The sequence below is a fragment of the Pseudochaenichthys georgianus genome, chromosome 10, assembly GCF_902827115.2.
Source record: "Pseudochaenichthys georgianus chromosome 10, fPseGeo1.2, whole genome shotgun sequence".
NCBI lineage: Eukaryota > Metazoa > Chordata > Actinopteri > Perciformes > Channichthyidae > Pseudochaenichthys > Pseudochaenichthys georgianus.
This window is the reverse complement of record NC_047512.1, coordinates 17,029,252-17,048,917: the sequence shown is the minus strand read 5'-3', so window position 1 is coordinate 17,048,917 and position 19,666 is coordinate 17,029,252. Positions and strand designations below refer to the sequence as shown.

Sequence of the window (19,666 nt, the reverse complement as noted above, 5' to 3'; positions counted from 1 at the left end):
TTACACTCAGAACAAACAAAGTGTATTCTCCCTGACGAGTAACAACTGTGCAAAAATGTCAGACTCCAGAGGCAATGTAAACAACCATGCATACTGAATATATTTAACAAAGACTGAAGGAAAAACACCATTCGGTTGCTCGTGGTGTTTCAGTGATTTGAATTAACTATACTGCATTATTAATGCACCGTCAAATGACAAGGATAATTTGAACACTGTGGTTAATATATAATTGAATACATCTGCTTTAAATTATTCTAGAGAGTGTTTTTTTTTCGCTCTGTGAAATCCCATTTTACTTGAGGTAAGTGTCAGTTAGTGGCTGTCATGTATCACCTTTACACAGCAGCAAAAATAAACTTTCCACAGATTGTTTAAGTTAGGAGGGAAGTTATTTAAGACTCTTTTAACCATATATATATATATATATATATATATATATATATATCCTCATATATATATATATAAATAAACAAAAATATTGTTGCAAGATGAAAACAAAAACATGTAGGTGGAAATGACATATGTAAGCCATTCTGCATGGATGTTTTGTCCTGCATAACAAAGCAAGCTAATACATGGAAACGACCTTTCTCACACATTATTCCGAAATACTTAGCCTAACTAAGTTGCTTGTGTTGTGTTAAATGTTTAGAGTAATTCATTAACATTATCTTTGTGAAACCAGAAGAAGCGACACCAAGTTACAATCACTGGCCTCCCTCACAGGTCGCATAATGCAAAAAGTGGGAGGACTCTGTGTGGTGTTTACATTTGAGTAGAAAGGAAAACGATAGTTACGGCTGTAACTACGGTTCTATGAGTCCCGGATGACCGCCAAAGGCGGTACTTTAGCACTGGATATGTCCATCGCGCGCATGCGCAGCTCGAGTACCAATAACAACAAAGTCACCTGTGACCCACGTGACACCAGCTATATCAGCCGGTGTCGTCAGAGGATCTGTTCCCCGAATCTTCTCGCGAGCACACAAGAATTCTGAGTGACAGGGAACTCTGGCGGTCATCCGGGACTCATAGAACCGTAGTTACAGCCGTAACTATCGTTCTATCTCGTCCCTACTGACCGCCAGAGGCGGTGCTTTAGCACTGGATGACTTATACCAACAATGTCATGAAGAATCCAAGCCCTTGCTCACCACTGGAAGCAGCGGAGCTCGGAAAAAGGACCACGCCCAAAGAATGGGGAGTGGCGACATTGACCTGATGACAACTGGAGAATGTGCCAGAAGACGCCCACGACGCCGCGGCGCAGATGGTCTCCAGGGGCACCCCTCTCAGGGCAGCCCAATATGTTGAGATGCTCCTTGTAGAGTGGCATCTCAGCCTGATGGCAGGGGGCGGCCACTGGCCCCGTAAGCCTGTGAGATGGTATCGACAACCCAGTGGGGCAGCCACTGGTTAGAGGGCCTAACCTCCTTTAGTGCCGCCAGGGCAAAATCAAGAGTTGCTCCTCCTGCCGTATACAGGCAGTAGCCTTGATATACGCCCTTTGGGCACCCCCAGGGCACAGCAACTTCGACGTGCCGTACTCCTGAATGTCAAAGCGTGCCAGCTGGGCAGGCTGATTGAAGTGGGTTTGTGGAAGGACCCCGGGCGGGAATGCCACATTTGCCCAAAGGGCAACGCCTGAGATTCTCACCTCGGGCATGTATTGTTTATGGAGAGCACATGCAACTCCCCGACTCGCTTCCCTGAGGCTATGGAAAGCAGAAATGCTACCTTCGTGGGCAGCCACCTAAGCCCCACCTGGGCCAGGGGCTCGAAGGGAGGAGATGATAGGGCATCCGGCAGCAGGGGCAGGTCCCAAGCCGGAGCCCTCGGGGTGCAAGGGGGACGCATTTAAAGCCCCTCTTATAAAGAGGGACACCGACCTGTGGCACCCCGCCGTGGCGCCGTCGACCCGAACGTGCCGGGCAGAAATCGCAGCCACATAAATTCAGAGTGGAGTGAGGACGTCCACTATCTAGAAGGGACTGTTATCTAAGCAACAATGTACATGCTGTCCCCAAGGAACACGCACACACCCAGTTGGGGTAGAAAGTGCGTGAGTGCAAGCTGCACGGCCCGAAGCTCTAGCACGTTGACCTGGCGCGAACTCTGCTGGGCAGACCGCTGACCCTGAACGGTCCTGCCCTGCCGCACTGCACCCCACCCTGAGAGACATGCACCTATGGTGATGGTCTCCTGGCGGGATGGGATGGCGCCCATGGGCATGCCTACCAGGAGATAGGCCCTGCCCCTCCAGCGTGACAGAGAGTGGAGCAATGCTGCGACACCCTGACTTCCCTGTGCCTGTGCCACTTGGCGTCCAAGTGAAGGCTGTTCAGCCACATCTGCATGGGGCGCAACGACAGCGGGCCTAAGGGCCCAGCGGCCGAGGCAGCTGCAAGTCTGCCCAAGGGCCGGAGGAACTGAATATAAGGCACCCTCTTGCCCGGCCCACGTGGAAGTAATCTGTTGATTCCTCTGAGGTCCAAGATCGGGCGAAATCCGCCGACTTTCTTGCTCACGAGAAAGTATGCCGAGTAGAACCCCCTGGCTAAGCAGAGGGTCTTACTGGGTTGATTGCGTCCTTGGACAGAAGGACGGACAACTCTTGGCCCAGAGGTAGGGCCCCTGCCGGATCGCTGACGACTGTCAATTAGACCCAGCCGAAGGCTACGGGCCGCGGTCGCTGCGGGTTAAGGTGAAAACCACCCAAGGGACGGAAGTACAGACTGCCCAGAAACTGAGCTGCTGCTGGGAAAGCAGCCGCCGACCACCCCCGGGATTTCAGGGCCCAGCCCCCCGGACCTTGGAGCCTCTTTGGGGGCTCCGGTAAGGCTCTGGGGCACGAGGCCGCCTGGAAGGCGGGCGACATGGGGCACGAAAGTCATTGGGAGGCGGTTGAGTGGGCCGCTAAGACCTCTGCAGACCACCCCTGTAATCCGGCGGTTGAGTGCGGCTGCTAGAGCGGCCCCTGGGCCTGCTGGGAGTGGGCACAGGTCTGCGAGGACCCGAGTGCTTCTGCCTGGTCTGCCTAGCTTGGGCGGCACGCTCCAGTGCCTCCAGGGCAGCTGACCTAAACAGCTCCCCTGGCTCGACTGGTACGCTACGGAGGACTCTCCGTCAACCGAAGGAGGTGCGTCAGCCGAAGGAGGGGCGCCAACCGAAGGAGGGGGGGGGGGGCTAGCAGACGGCCCGCTAGCAGCCCTACACCGGGCCCAGGCTGAAGGGCCAAGAGGCGACTTCATCATGCCCCTATCGGCAGCTAGCCGATCCACTTTAGAGGACAGCCTGTTTCTAGTCCTTCTATTGGGGGGAGCACACATAGCCATCGCTCCCTCAGGTCGCCGGGAACACGGCAGTTCAGTGTCTACCAAGAGCGGGGGGCAAGAACACTGCCGGCTGAGTTAGAGACGAATGCCAGATGCAGCATAACCGGGAGCGGGTGCGGGAACACAGCCTTCACCAGCTACCTGCTGAACAGAAAAACAAGGCCGTTTGGCGTCTATCAGGAGCGGGGGCGAGAACTGCCTTCACTGGTTGAGTTAGAGACGAATGCCAGATGCAGTGTAACCGGGAGCGGGTGCGGGAACACAGCCTTCACCGGCTACCTTCTTAACGGAAAAACGAGGCCGTTTGGCGTCTACCAGGAGTGGGGGCGAGAACTGCCTTCACTGGTTGAGTTAGAGACGAACGCCAGATGCAGCGTAACCGGGAGCGGGTGCGGGAACACAGCCTTCACCAGCTACCTGCTGAACGGGAAGAGTAGAGCGGTGCTACTACTCGCCGAACAGAAAAAGGGATGTAGCTACATCCGCATTACCGGTAGAGGGAGCGGGAGCACTGCCTTCACCTAGCTGGGTAAAATAAAGAAGCTTAACAGTATACGCAAGACGTTAGCCGAGCGGCTGCTGCTAACGATCAAGCGAGATCAAGTCAAATAACACACATGTTTAAGACCAGATAACTAGCTTCTAAAGAAGAGAACAGCACAGAGCCGTAGTTACAGCAGTAACCATGGCCAGGGCTCACACGGCATCTAACCGTAGTTACAGTAGTAACTATGGCCAGTACTTACATGGCTTAGAACCGTAGTTACAGTCGTAACTATGGCCAGCACTTACACAGCATAGAGCCGTAGTTACAGTAGTAACTCTGGCCAGTACTTGCACGGCTTGGAACCGTAGTTACAGTAGTAACTATGGCCAGTACTTACATGGCTTAGAACCGTAGTTACAGTAGTAACTATGGCCAGTACTTACACAGCATAGAGCCGTAGTTACGGTATTGCCTATGGCCAGTACTTGCACGGCTTGGAACCGTAGTTACAGTAGTAACTATGGCCAGTACTTACGGCTTAAACCCGTAGTTACAGTATAATAATAATAATAATGAGTTCCATTTATAAAGCACTTCATATTTGAATGCAAATCCCGAAGTGCTACAAGTAGTGAGCATGAACAGTATAAATAAACATTACACAACACGGTAGAATTAATTAAAAAGCAATAAAAAAAATAAATAAATAAATAAATAAATAAAAGGGTGATAAAAATGTCTAGGCTAAGGCTCTTTTGAAGAGATGGGTTTTGAGGCCTTTTTTAAAAGCCTCCACGGTCTGTGGTGCTCTCATTTGGTCGGGGAGAGCATTCCACAGGCTGGGAGCAGCCGAGCAGAAGGCCCGGTCTCCCATAGTACGGAGCTTAGTCCTGGGGGGTTTGAGGAAATTGGAGTTGCTGGAACGGGTGGTCCGCAAGGAGGTAAGGGGGGTGAGGAGTTCCTTGAGGTAGGGAGGGGCAGTTCCATGGACACACTGTTGGGTGAGGACGGAGACCTTGAATTCGATCCTCAGTTCCACGGGTAGCCAGTGTAGTGCTTTAAGGATGGGGGTGATGTGATCATATTTGCACACCCTCATCAGGATCCTAGCAGCGCTGTTCTGGATGTATTGGAGCTTCTGGATGCTTTTGTTAGGGATCCCGATGAGGAGTGCATTGCAGTAATCCAGGCTCGAGGAGACAAAGGCATGGACCAGCTTTTCGGCATCAGACAGAGTGAGTGTGGGGCGGAGTTTGGCGATGTTCCTGAGGTGGTAAAAGGAGTTCTTGCACAGCTGTTTAATGTGGCCAGTACTTACACAGCCTAGAGCCGTAGTTACGGTATTGACTATGGCCAGTACTTACACGGCTTGGGACCGTAGTTACAATAGTAACTGTGGCCGGTGCCTAAAAGTGTCAGTCAACGGCTGCCCACTAGACAATATAATATTGGGAGGATGAAATCCTCCTTAATGGCCATACATGCAGAGCACACAGCACACACAGTGAAGATTCTTCTCTGCATATCGTCCTAGTGCTAGGAGTCTAGTACTAGGAGCAGTAAATACAACGATATAGCGCTACTGCAACCATACCATGCATTTACCGGGAGCGGGAGCGAGAGCACTGCCCTCACCGGCTGAGTTAAATAATGAAGCTTAACCGTACATGCAAGGTGTTAGCCAAGCGGCTGCTGCTAACAATCAAGCAACCAAGTCAGAACACAATGTTAAGACCAGATAATTAGCTTCTAAGAAAGAGAACAGCCCGCATAGAACCGTGTCTGGTTACAGTAGTAACCGCACATGCAGAGCACACAGCACCCGCAGTGAAGATGTTCTCTGCATATCATCCTAGTGCTAGGAGTCTAGTACTAGGAGCAGTAATACAACGATCTAGCGCTACTGCAATCAAACCCTATGCTACCGGGAGCGGGAGCACTGCCCTGAGTTAATAGTTAAGCTCAACAGCAAGGTGTTAGCCAAGCGGCTGCTGCTAACAATCAAGCGACCAAGTCAGAACACAAATGTTAAGACCAGATAATAGCTTCTAGAAAATAGAAAGTACTTACCTTACTTTCTGCATCTAAACGAAAATCGGGTTTAAAGTATGACCCTCTGGGCTTTCCATACTAAATTGAATGAGGGACGCAGCCAAAGCTGGGACTCAAATGCTAATGATAGCTCAGGCACAACGCCACAAGCAGAACTTTCAAAAGAGCATAAGGGCAACTTTATGGGAGAGGAAGCGGGAACACTGTCATCACCAGAAAGTCTAAGCCACAAAGAATAAGACGGTAATCAGGACAACTTGGCTGGGAGAGGGTGCGGGAACACAGCCATCACCAGCAACAAGCTGACACAAACCTGTCTGTCGAGGCTCTGCACAGCGCACAGCCGGCCACAGCTCCTGGAGGACGCGTTAACGACCCGTAGCTCCGACTGTCAGTCGCGAAGCTGCACGCGGCCAGCTGCTTGCAGAGAAATCCCTCAGATCAAACGTTCAAACCTGAACGCTGTAGCAGACCCGGCGGCAGACATACGTCTCTGGGCGGGCATTTGATGTACCAGGGCGGGCCCACCCCGAAACTTACATTTCCCGGGAAAACTGAATTGTGAAAGAGCTGACATGCTGAAAACCCAACGCCTGCAGGGGGGTCTGGGGGGATTCTCCCCCAGGAGATTTTTTGAAATACTAACATAAAATACACATTCTGGTCCTCTCTTGAGAAGAAAAATAAATAAATCTATTACTACACAACATATTTAAACAAATGAATGCCATTTTAGTTTGTTGTTACTTTGTTCTGAAAGCTGAACCTGCTGCTCCTCACAGAGCGAAGAGGGAAGAGGCTGTGAATTACTTTACATTGTGGATAAGGGTGGATTGCCCCCATTGTTCTGTGTGTCAAAATGAAAGACAGCCCACACATCAATCATCAAACCGTGGGGTCTTATTTAATTACGTGTTGATTTCTATCAACACGTAATGTTGTATCGATGTATATAGAGATGTACTGTAACTACAGCAAAAATATTCTCCGTCGGGACTTCCTGCAACAACACCACGTCGTTATCTTGATTCTGATTGGCCAGAAGACATTATCAAAGATGTTCTATTGAGAAGATGATCACTACGTGACAAAAGTTTTCACGTAGTGATTGCTGAAATCAATCTTACTAACTGCTGTCTGTGCAATTTACTCCGCGCGAGTTCGCGGACTTTATTTAGCTTACTTTAAAATTATTTTTCATGGTGGGGCTAAGCCATTTATTGGTATGGCTGTAGCCTACCCAAGTATACCCTGGCGCCGCCACTGAACATAATAATAAAACAATTGAAATGTTGTATTCAGCCCTGATTAAAACAGCGGGCCCAAATCCTGGATGGGCGGGCCCGGCCCCATGGGGCCCGCCCATGACGCCGGGTCTGCGCTGTAGGCTACAAAAATGTAGCCACGGTACCCTCGCGCAGCGAGAAGATGAAAGGAACAGATCCTCTGACGACACCGGCTGATATAGCCGGTGTCACGTGGGTCACAGGTGACTTTGTTGTTATTGGTACTCGAGCTGCGCATGCGCGCGATGGACATATCCAGTGCTAAAGCACTGTCAGTAGGGACGAAATAGAACTGGCAACACATGTAGTGTATGTACAGATACATAACATATGACTGGTGTGTACACAAAATGCTAACTGTACCTGTATTATTATCACATCTGATCATTTATAATAAACTATACCAAAATAACCAAACCAAAGTATATCAGGATACGTTTCCCTAACTCCCGTACTGACAACGTTTTCAATCTTCTGTCGTTCTTTTTGCCAAAGCTGGGTTTAAATACTGAAAATGTCTAATAATTCAACCTTTGGTTACTCTTAACTGCACTCTAAAATGAGATGAGCATCTTTATTGTGCAGTGACGGGTTTGTTTTCATCCAAATGGTTAAAAGAGTTTTTGAGGATTTTAGAAAATATATATTTTTTAAGGATTAAGAAAAATAGATGTTTATATCTGTGGCTCAAATGTAATCGAACATACATGGCAGAAACTGAAGTTGTGGTGTTTTAGTGATGCTCAACATCTTACAATTTATAATACAGCCTGACTCCAGGATGCTAAACCGAAACGTGTTAGTGCTATCCTATCATGGAGACTGTCTTTAAATGACCTGAGACAAATCTTTGGCATTTCTATACTGACATTTTGATATTCATCAGCTGATATCAACTCCTATACTGTTTCTCACTCAGGCTCTTCAATTATATAAGATGAAGAAGTATGAATTATATTAAATTAATCAAACACTTTCATGCCCATATTCTACATGCAATAGTGATAAGGGGGGGAAATGACGTTTAAAACGTATTTCTGACAGCAGAGTGCATCATGTGGTATCACTACCTCTCAGTTAGACAAAGATGGTGGGAGTGGCGGCGGTGGGAGGTGTGGGGGAGCCGCTGTCGGACAGACTGTGTCTCAGCAGCAGCTCCTTCTCTCGGGGGCCACAGGGCCCGCTGATGTGCTGGCTGTGGGAGTGGTAGAGCCGCAGGAAGGCCAGGATGGAGTGGGCCAGCCACAGAGCCGTCACTCCCCACAGAGACGCCTGAGGAGAGGTGTGATTAATAAAGCTTACAGTCACGCTCACATGAAGAAAACATCAAGGCCACGCACGCTCGTCTGTGTGGAAAGCTGCAAAAAATGGGTTTAGAAAAACTAAATCGCCAGAAAATATCCAGGGGAAAGACTTTTGTGGAATAAGTAACCTTCAAATGGCAAAACAACTGCAACTTCTTTACATGTTTGTATCGTGAAGTGTCTTATGTTTATATTTCTTCTAGTACATGACATGTCATTTGTTAGACACTTTTATCCTAAGCGACTTACATACATTCAGTACTGTGGAGTGTGGACAATCCCCACAGGAGCAATTTGGGGTGAAGTGTCTTGCTCAGGGACACAACGACATGCTGACTGCAGTGGAACTTGAACTTGCTATCTCCGGATTCGAAGTCCAGAACACTATCCACTGAGCCACAGCCTCCCTAGTAGTCTTTTACAGTGTATTCTGACTTATTCTATATATGTTATATAATATTAATAAGGTGGAGGTAGCTTGTGAATAATACTATATTTTGTAATAATATTCTGAAAATTCTGAAAGTCCCAGAGCTCCTTGAGGCTCTCCGAAGGGTGGGAAATGAAGGCAGGCATCTGTTAAATGTTAGCAATGAATGCTGTAGCACAGAATATTCCAGTATCATGTTTCTGTATTTTATGAAAAGATACATTGTCTGTTGAAGAGGCTTGTTGTTGAATAGTGGGTATGACTTTATCTCACTGATGAACAAATTGTTTATGTTTTTTCCTCTGGGTGTAAACTTGAGAATGCTCCTACCTGTGCCAGACTGAGCTCTGTGTAGAAAGACGAGGTGTCCACATCCAGGTAAAGTGGAACAGACTGGGACTCTGCACAGCTGGACAACAAAACAAGAAGGAATGAGAAATTATCACAACAAACACTCATGAATGTTCACTGTATTTTTTATTTCTTTGGATTTGACACAGTATGTACAGAAGATTATTCTTGTTGTTCAGCTCTGCACACAGGGGGATTCACCCTCAGACAAGGTGCCTACCTGTATGGTCGAGTGTTGAGATTAGTCACGGTGTCGCACCAGGAGTAGAAGCCCAGAGACAAGATGACACTGGCCCCTCCGGACAGGAAGAGCACACACACACTCAGCACAACCGTCAGGAAGGATGAAAACAGGGTGCTAAGCAGAAACACACAGACACACATTACGTTACATTACATTGCATTTAGCTGACGCTTTTATCCAAAGCGACTTACAATAAGTGCATTCGACCAGGAAGATACAAATTTGAAGAAAACAGAATCATATAAGAATATCAGATGTCATAGAGCCAAAACATTTCAACATAAGTTAAATAAACAAAAAAAAGACTAAATGCATTACCTCCATTACTGGCAGCTATTTATATAGTGTAAGAATAATATGTTACAAGTAAAAGTAATGCAATCAAAATAGTATTACAAGTATTAAAATATACTCAAAGTAGCGAAAGTAAAAGTAGTCATTATGCAGATTGGCCCATTTGAGAACCATTTATATAACACGATTTGATTATAGATGCATGAGAGTGTTATAAGCTGGTTAATGGTGCAGCTCATTTTGATGACTTTGTATACTGTGTAACTACATAATTTATTATTATAAATCATAAATCCAACACGGCAAACTAAATATATTAGATAAATGTAATGAAGTAAAAGTACACGATTTACCTCCGAATAGTAGCAAAAGTCAAGAACTAGCCCTCAAAACTGTACTTAAATATAGTACTTGAGCAAATGTACTTAGTTACTTTACACCACTGCTGTTGATTATGTAATGGAGTCAAATGCCAAAGTTATATCATAGAAATACTCAAATAAAGCACAAGTAGGCTACCTCAATAATAGAAGTAAGTGCAGTATAATCAGGTCAGTGAAGCAGTTATTATTTAATGTGGTACTCACTCATCATGTCTTCCGTGCAGATAGAAGAGACTCCTCCAGCCCTGCGCTGCCCCGTACAGCACCGTGAAAATACCGACAAATGTGGCGAACTGGCAGGCAGCCGGATGCCCCCACTGCTGCACCACCAGCTGAGAGACGTCCCCCGGCTGCCCCGTCAGCTCTGCCTGGTCCTCTGTCCTCCAGAAGCCGGTGGAGAAGAGTGCGCAGCGGCCTTTAAACGCGGATCCGTTCAGAGCCATGGGAACGACCACCAGCAGCCCGGCCGCCACAGAGAGGGCGTGAGCGGCACAGTGAGCCAGCAGCAGCCGCCGGGCCAGCTCCATGGTGCAAAACTAAACGGCGTTTAAAGTTTTTTTTAAAATAATGGGAAATGTCAGCACATCACTGGGTGTGTCGCGCGCGCGCGTGTCTGTGTGTATTGTCGTGTAACGGTTCACTGTGGGTATTTAAAGATTTCAGGGCGGGGACCGAGTCATGGCCGCCGGCTGTTGCACAACAACATCCCTCTGTGAGGTGAGGTCTCACTTCGCAGGGAAAAGCAACAAACAAAAAGACAAATTATTATTACTTTTAAATGTTATAAAAGTAAAAAAAACGTACTACTACTACTACTACTACTACTACTACTACTAGTTTAAAATAATTGTACTTAATATGAATATTTTAATTGTAGCCTATGCATATGTCCATTAATTTCTTACTGTAATACATAAGCATAACCTGCAATTACCGATGCACTTTTACTTCAGTTAGTTTTGCAATTGTTGGTGTATAACAGAGTATTTTATACACGGTGGTATTATACATTTGAATGGCAACTTTTGTTCCTCTCCAAAAAACACGTTTTACTAGTATTTGCATTTTTATTCTGTTAGCCTGAGAGGTTGCTTTAATATTGTGCAGAGTGACACATCTTTCCACAGACAATCATTTGAAATTCCTCCAACAGTAACGTACACTATGGCAGTGGTTCCCAAACTTTTTGTAAAGTAAAAATCTCAAGGCACACCTATTGTGCAAAATAGCCCTTATAACACGTGTTATCACTCATATCATGTAAAATATCTGTACATGTGCATAATTATTTACTCATGAAATATTTATTAATGAAGTATTTCAGAAATTAATTTGAAACGTTATCAAATTAGGCTTCATCAAAGCAGCAACACACTCATTTAAACCAGACAGGTCACACAATAAAAAATGAGGCAAAGGAAACTCAGCAGAAATTCAGCACAGAGAACTGTCAATGCAAGGAAGCTGCATTGTCCATGGTCCTGAACTACAAATGATAAATGTAACATTTCAGCAATCAGCATTGAAACATGTGCTATTGTAAATATTTTTGCCGACTTACAAATTAGTGAGATACATGTGCCTGTCGGGGTGCGCAGATTTTTTTAATCCTTGGTGGCACTGAGGAGAGGGCCACTCGCAAGTCCTGTTCAACAGAGAGCCGTGACCTCTCTGTTGTCCAGAGATGGGGTCGTTACAATTTTTTTTTCATATATTACATATTACTTTAAAAAAAAGTAATATATTACACTACTTTGTTACTATCTACATAAAGTAACTCGTTACTTTACTCGCCGAGCACGTACGAACTGCGCATGCGTGAGTGGCAATAACTCTCCTTACCAGCAGGCGGCGGTAGTGTGTATTTGTCATTCAAAACAGGCAACAACCGGAAGACAGAGAAGAGGAACAGACCACTACGTGATATAAACAAACAACAAATAGCGTGTGCGTTAGCTTCACCTTAGCATGTGTTCTTTGCAGGTGTGTGTTGAGGTTTGACGTGGTGTTTGCAGCAGTGGATAACAGCTTCTGGCCTGGACACAGTTTGCACCTCACCGTCACATTCCTGTCTATTCTTCGGACGAACTCAAAATAATGGGCATACCTCCACCCCTCGAAAGTTATCGCTGACTCAGCCATGTTTCTGCAGCACTGCACGTGGAGATGTGGACGTGGATGCAAGTCGCGCAGATTACGTACATATAAACCTACAAAGTACTGATATAGTAAATTAAATAATTATTTTTGTGTAGTTGTATATTGCAATAATAACGTATAGTTGTCACAAAAACCCACGGCACACCCGGACTTGACTCACGGCACACCGTTTGGGAACCACTGCACTATGGTAACGTAGCCATGGCGACCTGACGTCATCTGACCAACTGACCTCTTTTTTATCCGCTCGTGCAGGAGAGGAAAAAATCCCCCTGCAGACCGCTGCAGACATTATCTGGATAATCATTGATGAAGGGCAGGGCCTGATAATTAATGACTCTAATCAGCAGGCGATCCAGGATCGACAGCACTCAGTGGCGTCGCCTGGCCTGGGCCAGAAAATCTGTTTACAGTTCTGTTTCATATGGGTGTTGTTGAGAGATGTATCCATAGATCTCTTAATTTTGCACTAAAAGTGCACCAGATTGATGCTTTTTAACTTCAATATTTAAAACAAAATCTTCTCGGGGGAGCATGCCACCGGACCCCCCTAGAGGAGGTGAGGACCCCCCCTAGACTAGAGGATGTTAGGTCCACTCCCCACTACGATTATCAAGCCTTCATTGTATGTGTGTGCGTGTGGGGAGTGTTGCAGTAGAAAATTAAACTGTAGCGCCCAGTACCTTAATGGGAAACCCTACATGTTTGAGCACCCTCTATAAACGTCAAGCTACCCCACAGCACCCCCAAAAGAAAATCTCTGGCGCTACCACTGTGGGCAGCCCCAAATGTTTCCAGGTCCAGGAAACGCCCCTGGACAGCACGATGGTGTTCAGAGTGGGTTTCTTAATTTAGTTCAGAAGAAACTCAATACAAGACTCTAACTTTGTAAAAAATAACACACATCTAAACAAATTAAAACGTATTAAATATACCAAATCAGTCGCCACAAGAGCAATGTTTTCCCAGACAAGCTGGTTTACTTGCAAACACACAGACTTGCAAATTATTCATCTGCTAGGCTAGAACATGTTTCTTATTATACATCCATGGTTTAGACTCAGCCGGGCTAATAATGGCACTAGAAGAAAAGATAACACTGCATTTTAAGTAGCTGTTTTGAATTGCTCAGGAGGGGGTCCGGACTGGATGCCAAAGCAAGGAATGTGGGTGGAGTTGTGGTGAAAGTATTCTCTGTAGATGGCATCCAGACTATCCCTCTAAACATCCATGATACTATTCCCCACCCATTCTACTGATAAAGCATCCGTCTATCAGAGTCTATCGATTCATCTGTGACACATATTTCCCTAAAAATCACCACGTACTGTTATGGTATCTTTATCTCTTTGCATTTTTTTCCAATTGAAAGGATATCAAAAATAGCAATTGAACTGCTACAATCAAGTTCCAACCTCTGTGGTTACAACACATTCCTGACATGATATGCACTGTAACTGGTAAATGCCAGGTTTGTTTGCTGTGCCAAAAGCAGTGCCGAAACCCGGGATCGAACCAGGGACCTTTAGATCTTCAGTCTAACGCTCTCCCAACTGAGCTATTTCGGCCGTGAAATTGTGGTTTTACAATTCTAAAATTTATTGTTACATAACGTAAGCGTACTTTTTTTGGATTTCTTAATACTACATACTCCACTGTGACATACAAAAAAGCATGGATAGAACATTTACCAGTGTTCTAGGTTAATATTGTGCCTCCATTTGGATCATTTGTGGAGCATACCATACCATGACGTAGTCTTGACGCCCACATAGCGCAGAGGCTGCTGGGAAGAAAGGTCAAGAATCGATGCACGGATTCACTGCTGCAACAAAGATTATCACTTTACACAACTAATTTATCCGACTGGAGGAAAATACTTTGTGATTTCACACGAGACAAGTGATTCGTGCTTTATAAGATACAACAGACAGTACATGAGGTTTTTATATTTACGTTTATCTTAGTTTCATTCGGTTTAGCTGCCGTTAGCTTGCTAGCATTAGCAACTGCATTGTTATTGTTTTCGCTTCACTAGCGTTCATAAAGCAGATGCCCCGAGGTCCGCCGGCCGAGCCGAGGCAGGGGTCCGGCCAGCACGGGTGATGTTGTTTTGTCCGTACCGGGAAAATGGATGAAAGGTCCAGCAGCAGCATCAGACACCACCGGGTCCTGATCGTCCTGCTCATGGTGTTGCTCTTTGGCATCATTATGACCCAGTATGTGTGCCCCAGCAGGTCTGAGTGCCAGATGCTGCACCACCTGGGCTCCTGGTTTAAAGACGGGGCTGCAACTGGTTCCAGGAGCGGTGGGGGCAATGAAATCCAGGACGGGCTGCAAAGGGATCCGTACATCGCTGAAGATGGTGCCCTGGTTCGCTTTATCCCCCGATTCAATTTCACCCAGGCCGATTTAAATCGTGGTGTAGACTTCAACATCAAGGGGGATGATGTGATAGTGTTTCTGCACATTCAGAAAACAGGTGGCACCACGTTTGGTCGACACCTGGTGCGTAATATCCAGCTGGAAAGGCCTTGTGAGTGCCACGCAGGTCAGAAGAAGTGTACCTGTTTGCGGCCAGGTAAAATGGAAACCTGGCTGTTCTCCCGGTTCTCCACCGGATGGAGCTGCGGGCTTCACGCGGACTGGACCGAGCTGACCAGCTGCGTCCCGTCCCGCATGGACTCACGAGAGGCTCCCGAGACACAGCCCAGGTAACAAAGTGATCAACATTATTTATTTGTTTTCCAGTTAATCACACAAAATGCCAACCTAGTTTTGGTCATAAACAAGGTAGTTTGCCTTACATCCCAAACTTTTTTCTTTATTTTTTTTATGTTTATCCAGTCAAAAGTCATAATTATTCTTCGATCAATTAATCAATCAATCAATGTACTAATTGTTTCAGCTCGCATTCGCTTATCACAAAGTCTCTTTTGTTTTTTTTACTTACCTACTTCACACATACCAATGATTTGCTTTAGATACTTAATCAAACCGATTGATTTTCAAAGCACAATGAGTACATCAAATGCTTATTTCAATAGTTAAACAAATCATCTACAGATTAATTATTATTTTAATAAAACATTTGAATCTTTAAAAATAACTATACAAAAATACTAATTACAGTAATAGATAGTATAAAGGGCTAACAGATTAACAAAACATCGGCAAGTCCTAACAACATTTTTACCATATGTGTATTATTAACAAGGTACTTATATATTTGATATATCATGGTTATTATCAACATAAGTTTATGGTTACATCCCCATCACAGTACTAATTTTTTTTTTCTTTACAGTAGAAACTATTATTATATAACCATCTTAAGAGACCCAGTTTCACGCTTCCTGAGTGAGTGGCGTCACGTGCAGCGGGGGGCTACATGGAGGGCGTCCTTACACGTGTGCGATGGACGTTCACCGACGCTGTCTGAGCTGCCGAGCTGTTACTCAGGGGACGACTGGTCCGGCTGCTCCCTGCAGGAGTTCATGGACTGCCCCTACAACCTAGCCAACAACCGGCAGACCCGCATGCTGGCTGACCTCAGCCTGGTGGGCTGCTACAACGTCTCCACCATGAGCGACGACGAGCGCTGTGCGTTGCTTCTTGAGAGTGCCAAACGTAATCTACGAGGCATGGCCTTCTTTGGGCTGACCGAGTACCAGCGTAAAACCCAGTATCTGTTTGAGCGTACCTTCAATCTAGAGTTCATTGCACCCTTCACGCAGCTTAACGGCACACGCGCCTCCAGCGTTGATGTCCCACCTGAGGCACAACACAAAATCCTCCAGCTGAACCGATGGGATGTAGAGCTGTATGAGTACGCCCGTGACCTTTTCTTGCAGCGCTTCCAGGTGGCGAGGCAGCAGGAGCGCAGGCAGGCCAGGGCGAGGCGGCAGCAGGAGAGGAGGCGGCTCCGTGGAAGACTAACGACAAAGCAAGGGAGGCTGCTGAAGCCCACAGAACCCCCCCGTCAGCCAGCGAGTAGCTCTGCAGGCGCTGAGGAGCCACCGAGGGGGAAGGCTGGCGGGGACAATGTGGCGTCAGAGGTGCCGCTCCCAGACTGGTGGGACCAGGATGAGAATGGCACCATGGAGGATTACATGGACAATGTGGAGCAGTGGAAGTGACGGGAGCGAGCAGAAGGCTGTCTTAATACTATGTGTGCCAAGCTCTGCCTTTTCGGTTGTTAATGAATCAAAGTTATTTTTAATATACGCCTTCCACTACATTTTATTTTTGTTCACCATGAACAAATTGCACACATGTATTTATTGATACTGATTGTATTTCTTTGACACAACTGACATTCATAATGAATACTTTTTATTTCACAGAAAGAAAGGCTGGTCTAGGTAGCTGCAAACCTTCCTCCTTCAGTGATCACACACACCTTCTGCACTTGTCTCCTCAGTTGCATACAAACCGTTTAGGTTAAGGTTGCCCTAAATTTGCATTAAATCACCACAGGGATCGTCTTATGATGTGTTTGTACTTAGCAATTTAAGTATTTCCTCATGTGTTGCTAAGAGTCCTTAGTAGCCATTTTAAAAGGATCCATACCAATCTAGTGTGAAGTAATGTGTAGAAAATAAGACCATTGCTTATTTTTGTTGATTGGAGAGGATATATCAGAGCACACTGGATAATGAGCAAAATTGTACTTTTGAAAGAGTATAGATTTAATCTTCAACCTCGTATTCTATTAAACATTTTGATTATATTATATACAGTGTCATATTCTTCGAGGCAAACAACATGCTCATCTTCTGCACAGTTTTCGCTTTCTTTTCGTGTTATCTTTGCTTTCCATTTGGAGTAGTACAGCTAACCTTGAAAATAAAGCTGAAAAGTAATGTTAAAGGATGATCATGTGATTGAAGCTTAACCATTGTAACTCAAGTTACATTTGTGCTGTGTTACGACTACAGACCATTTAAGCCTTAGTCTGAACACTTCGGTAAGGAGTGTTATTCTTCTCAATAAACACTTGAGATTAGAATAATATTTGACATATGCGACAAACTTAAGTTTGAAACTCAAGGTAGTTTATGCAACTTGGCACTGGCTTTTTAACACATACACTAATGTGATGTTGATTGGGAAAAGGGGGTGTTTCTTTTATTTACTTTGTTAAAAAGAACAATGAACTGTGATACTTGTTTCTATCAATAATGTGATATTGTTTGTGATTTACAATCTATATGTTTGCCAAATTGTTATCTTGTCTAAAATGCATACATTTTAAAATGTACCTGTGATTTTAAGTGTCTTTTAAGTAACAGAAAAGGAGAATTTTCCATTGATACCTCATTGTGAAGCATTAACTACTAATGTTGTAAAATGACTGAATGTGACCCAATGCTCAAACTTTTATATAAAATGCTTTTACATGAATTATTATATTGTTCTATTCTTGACTGACTTTGATATCTTCTTTCTGTGTCTCAAGTCCTTTTGTCCGATCATGTGCACCAAAGACTGCAAAGCTTTTGTATTGCACTTGCAAACCTCTGGAACACCAGCAGGGAGCGCTGATATATTCTAAACATAATCAAAACATCCCGGCTGGAGGTACTAGTGATGGGAATTACGGCCCTTTGAAGGGAGACGGATCTTATGGCTCCGTTCCTTTCCGAGAGCCGTTCAAAAGAGCCGTTTATTTTTTTACGGGGGCGGGGTTAATAGGTTTATCTGCAAAATAATCCCCAGGATAATGATTGACTGTATTGCCAGAAATCTACTTTTACTCACAGAAAATGTATAACTTACTACAACTCTCAGCCAGCCAAACTACTACTCAAGCAGCATGCGTTATGCCATCATCTACGGCAAGTTGGCATTCAGGAAAGAAAGTTCCCGTAAAGGCGAGTGGATTTATGACAGGCAGTGAACCAACGATAAAAAGAACGGCTCTCACCAAGTAGGACTCAGTTCCCTTCATTCGTGCCAAAGGGCCATTCAAAAGAATCGGATCGTTCGCGAACTTCACATCACTAGGAGCTACTGCAGTGGTAGTTGACATCACAGATTCATCTAAAAAAACGGGTGTAATACATGTAGGATTTTCAACCATTTATAAGTGTGAACCTTCAGAGATTTAATATAGAAATAATGTGTGATAGCTGCCCCTAATGTTTGAAATATTAATTACCTTATACATATATCTACACTGAACAAAAATAGAAATGCAACACTTTTGTTTTTGCTCCCATTTTTCATGAGATGAACTCAAAGATCTAAAAAAATTTCTATATACACAAAATAACCATTTCTCTCAAATATTGTTCACAAATCTGAAAAAATCTGTGATAGTGAGCACTTCTCCTTTGCCGAGATAATCCATCCCAACTCACAGGTGTGGCATATCAAGATGCTGATTAGACAGCATGATTATTGCACATGTGTGCCTTAGGCTGGCCACAATAAAAGGACACTCTGAAACGTGCAGTTTTGCTTTATTGGGGGGGTCCGAAAACCAGTCAGTATCTGGTGTGACCACCATTTGCCTCACGCAGTGCAACACATCTCCTTCGCATAGAGTTGATCAGGTTGTTGATTGTGGCCTGTGGAATGTTGGTCCACTCTTCTTCAATGGCTGTGCGAAGTTGCTGGATATTGTCCTGGAACACGCTGTCGTATACCCCGATCCAGAGCATCCCAAACATGCTCAATGGGTGACATGTCCGGTGAGTATGCTGGCCATGCAACAACTGGGATGTTTTCAGCCTCCAGGAATTGTGTACAGATCCTTGCAACATGGGGCTGTGCATTATCTTGCTGCAACATGAGGTGATGGTCGTGGATGAATGGCACAACAATGGGCCTCAGGATCTCGTCACGGTATCTCTGTGCATTCACAATGCCATCAATAAAATGCACCTGTGTTCGTCGTCCATAACATATGCCTGCCCATACCATAACCCCACCACCACCATGGGCCACTCGATTCACAACATTGACATCAGAAAACCTTGCAAAACGAACTTTTGAAACTACATATTAGCCCTATCCTAATATTATTATACAGTTAGATTGAATAAGCCTTACCATGTGTGTATATATATTGTATGTACTATATATTTTATGTAAGGAAGCTGCCCAATAAAAAAATAGATTAACAAATAGGCATGTGCAAATATAGAAAAAGTGGTGGAAATAAAAGAGGAAAGAATGCAAAAGGAAAAATATACAGATTTCTATCTTTACATAAATGAAACAATTTAATACACGTTTTTAAAAGCAAAATAAATATCAACAGCTATATTTATTTTTGAATATTACATTATTTATATATGTGGTCCTATGTAATTCTTTGTTTTGGCATC

At 44.8% G+C, this 19,666-nt stretch overlaps 3 protein-coding genes and 1 non-coding gene across 5 annotated transcripts in view; 1 reads left to right on the top strand and 3 right to left on the bottom strand.

Moving 5' to 3' along the window:
- Positions 1-2,881, bottom strand: part of LOC117453718 (centromere protein F) — a 22,910-nt gene extending 20,029 nt beyond the window's left edge. The window contains exon 1 of the mRNA XM_034092666.2: positions 2,815-2,881. Within this exon, the coding sequence (XP_033948557.2) occupies positions 2,815-2,881 (67 nt within the window). The remainder of the gene's footprint in view (positions 1-2,814) is intronic.
- LOC117454241 (transmembrane protein 179) lies at positions 454-10,818 on the bottom strand. Its single transcript, XM_034093405.2, has 4 exons — positions 10,374-10,818; positions 9,469-9,606; positions 9,228-9,306; positions 454-8,435 (listed from the first exon to the last, which is right to left on the bottom strand). Exons 1-4 carry the CDS (start codon positions 10,694-10,696, stop codon positions 8,241-8,243), a joined length of 735 nt encoding a protein of 244 aa, XP_033949296.1. The 5' UTR covers positions 10,697-10,818; the 3' UTR covers positions 454-8,240.
- Positions 10,819-13,824: 3,006 nt separating this feature from the next.
- trnaf-gaa (transfer RNA phenylalanine (anticodon GAA)) lies at positions 13,825-13,897 on the bottom strand. The gene has a single exon. It is a non-coding gene; the product is annotated as a tRNA-Phe (tRNA).
- Positions 13,898-14,096: 199 nt separating this feature from the next.
- hs6st2 (heparan sulfate 6-O-sulfotransferase 2) lies at positions 14,097-17,735 on the top strand. Of its 2 annotated transcripts, none has more exons than XM_034093419.2 (2): positions 14,097-15,043; positions 15,640-17,735. In XM_034093419.2, the coding sequence occupies exons 1-2, from the start codon at positions 14,460-14,462 to the stop codon at positions 16,466-16,468; spliced, it is 1,413 nt and encodes a 470-aa protein (XP_033949310.1). In that variant the 5' UTR covers positions 14,097-14,459; the 3' UTR covers positions 16,469-17,735. The 2 variants fall into 2 exon arrangements, with proteins under 2 accessions (XP_033949310.1, XP_033949309.1); XM_034093418.2 differs by having other exon boundaries at positions 15,637-17,735.
- The last annotated feature ends 1,931 nt before the right edge of the window (positions 17,736-19,666 follow it).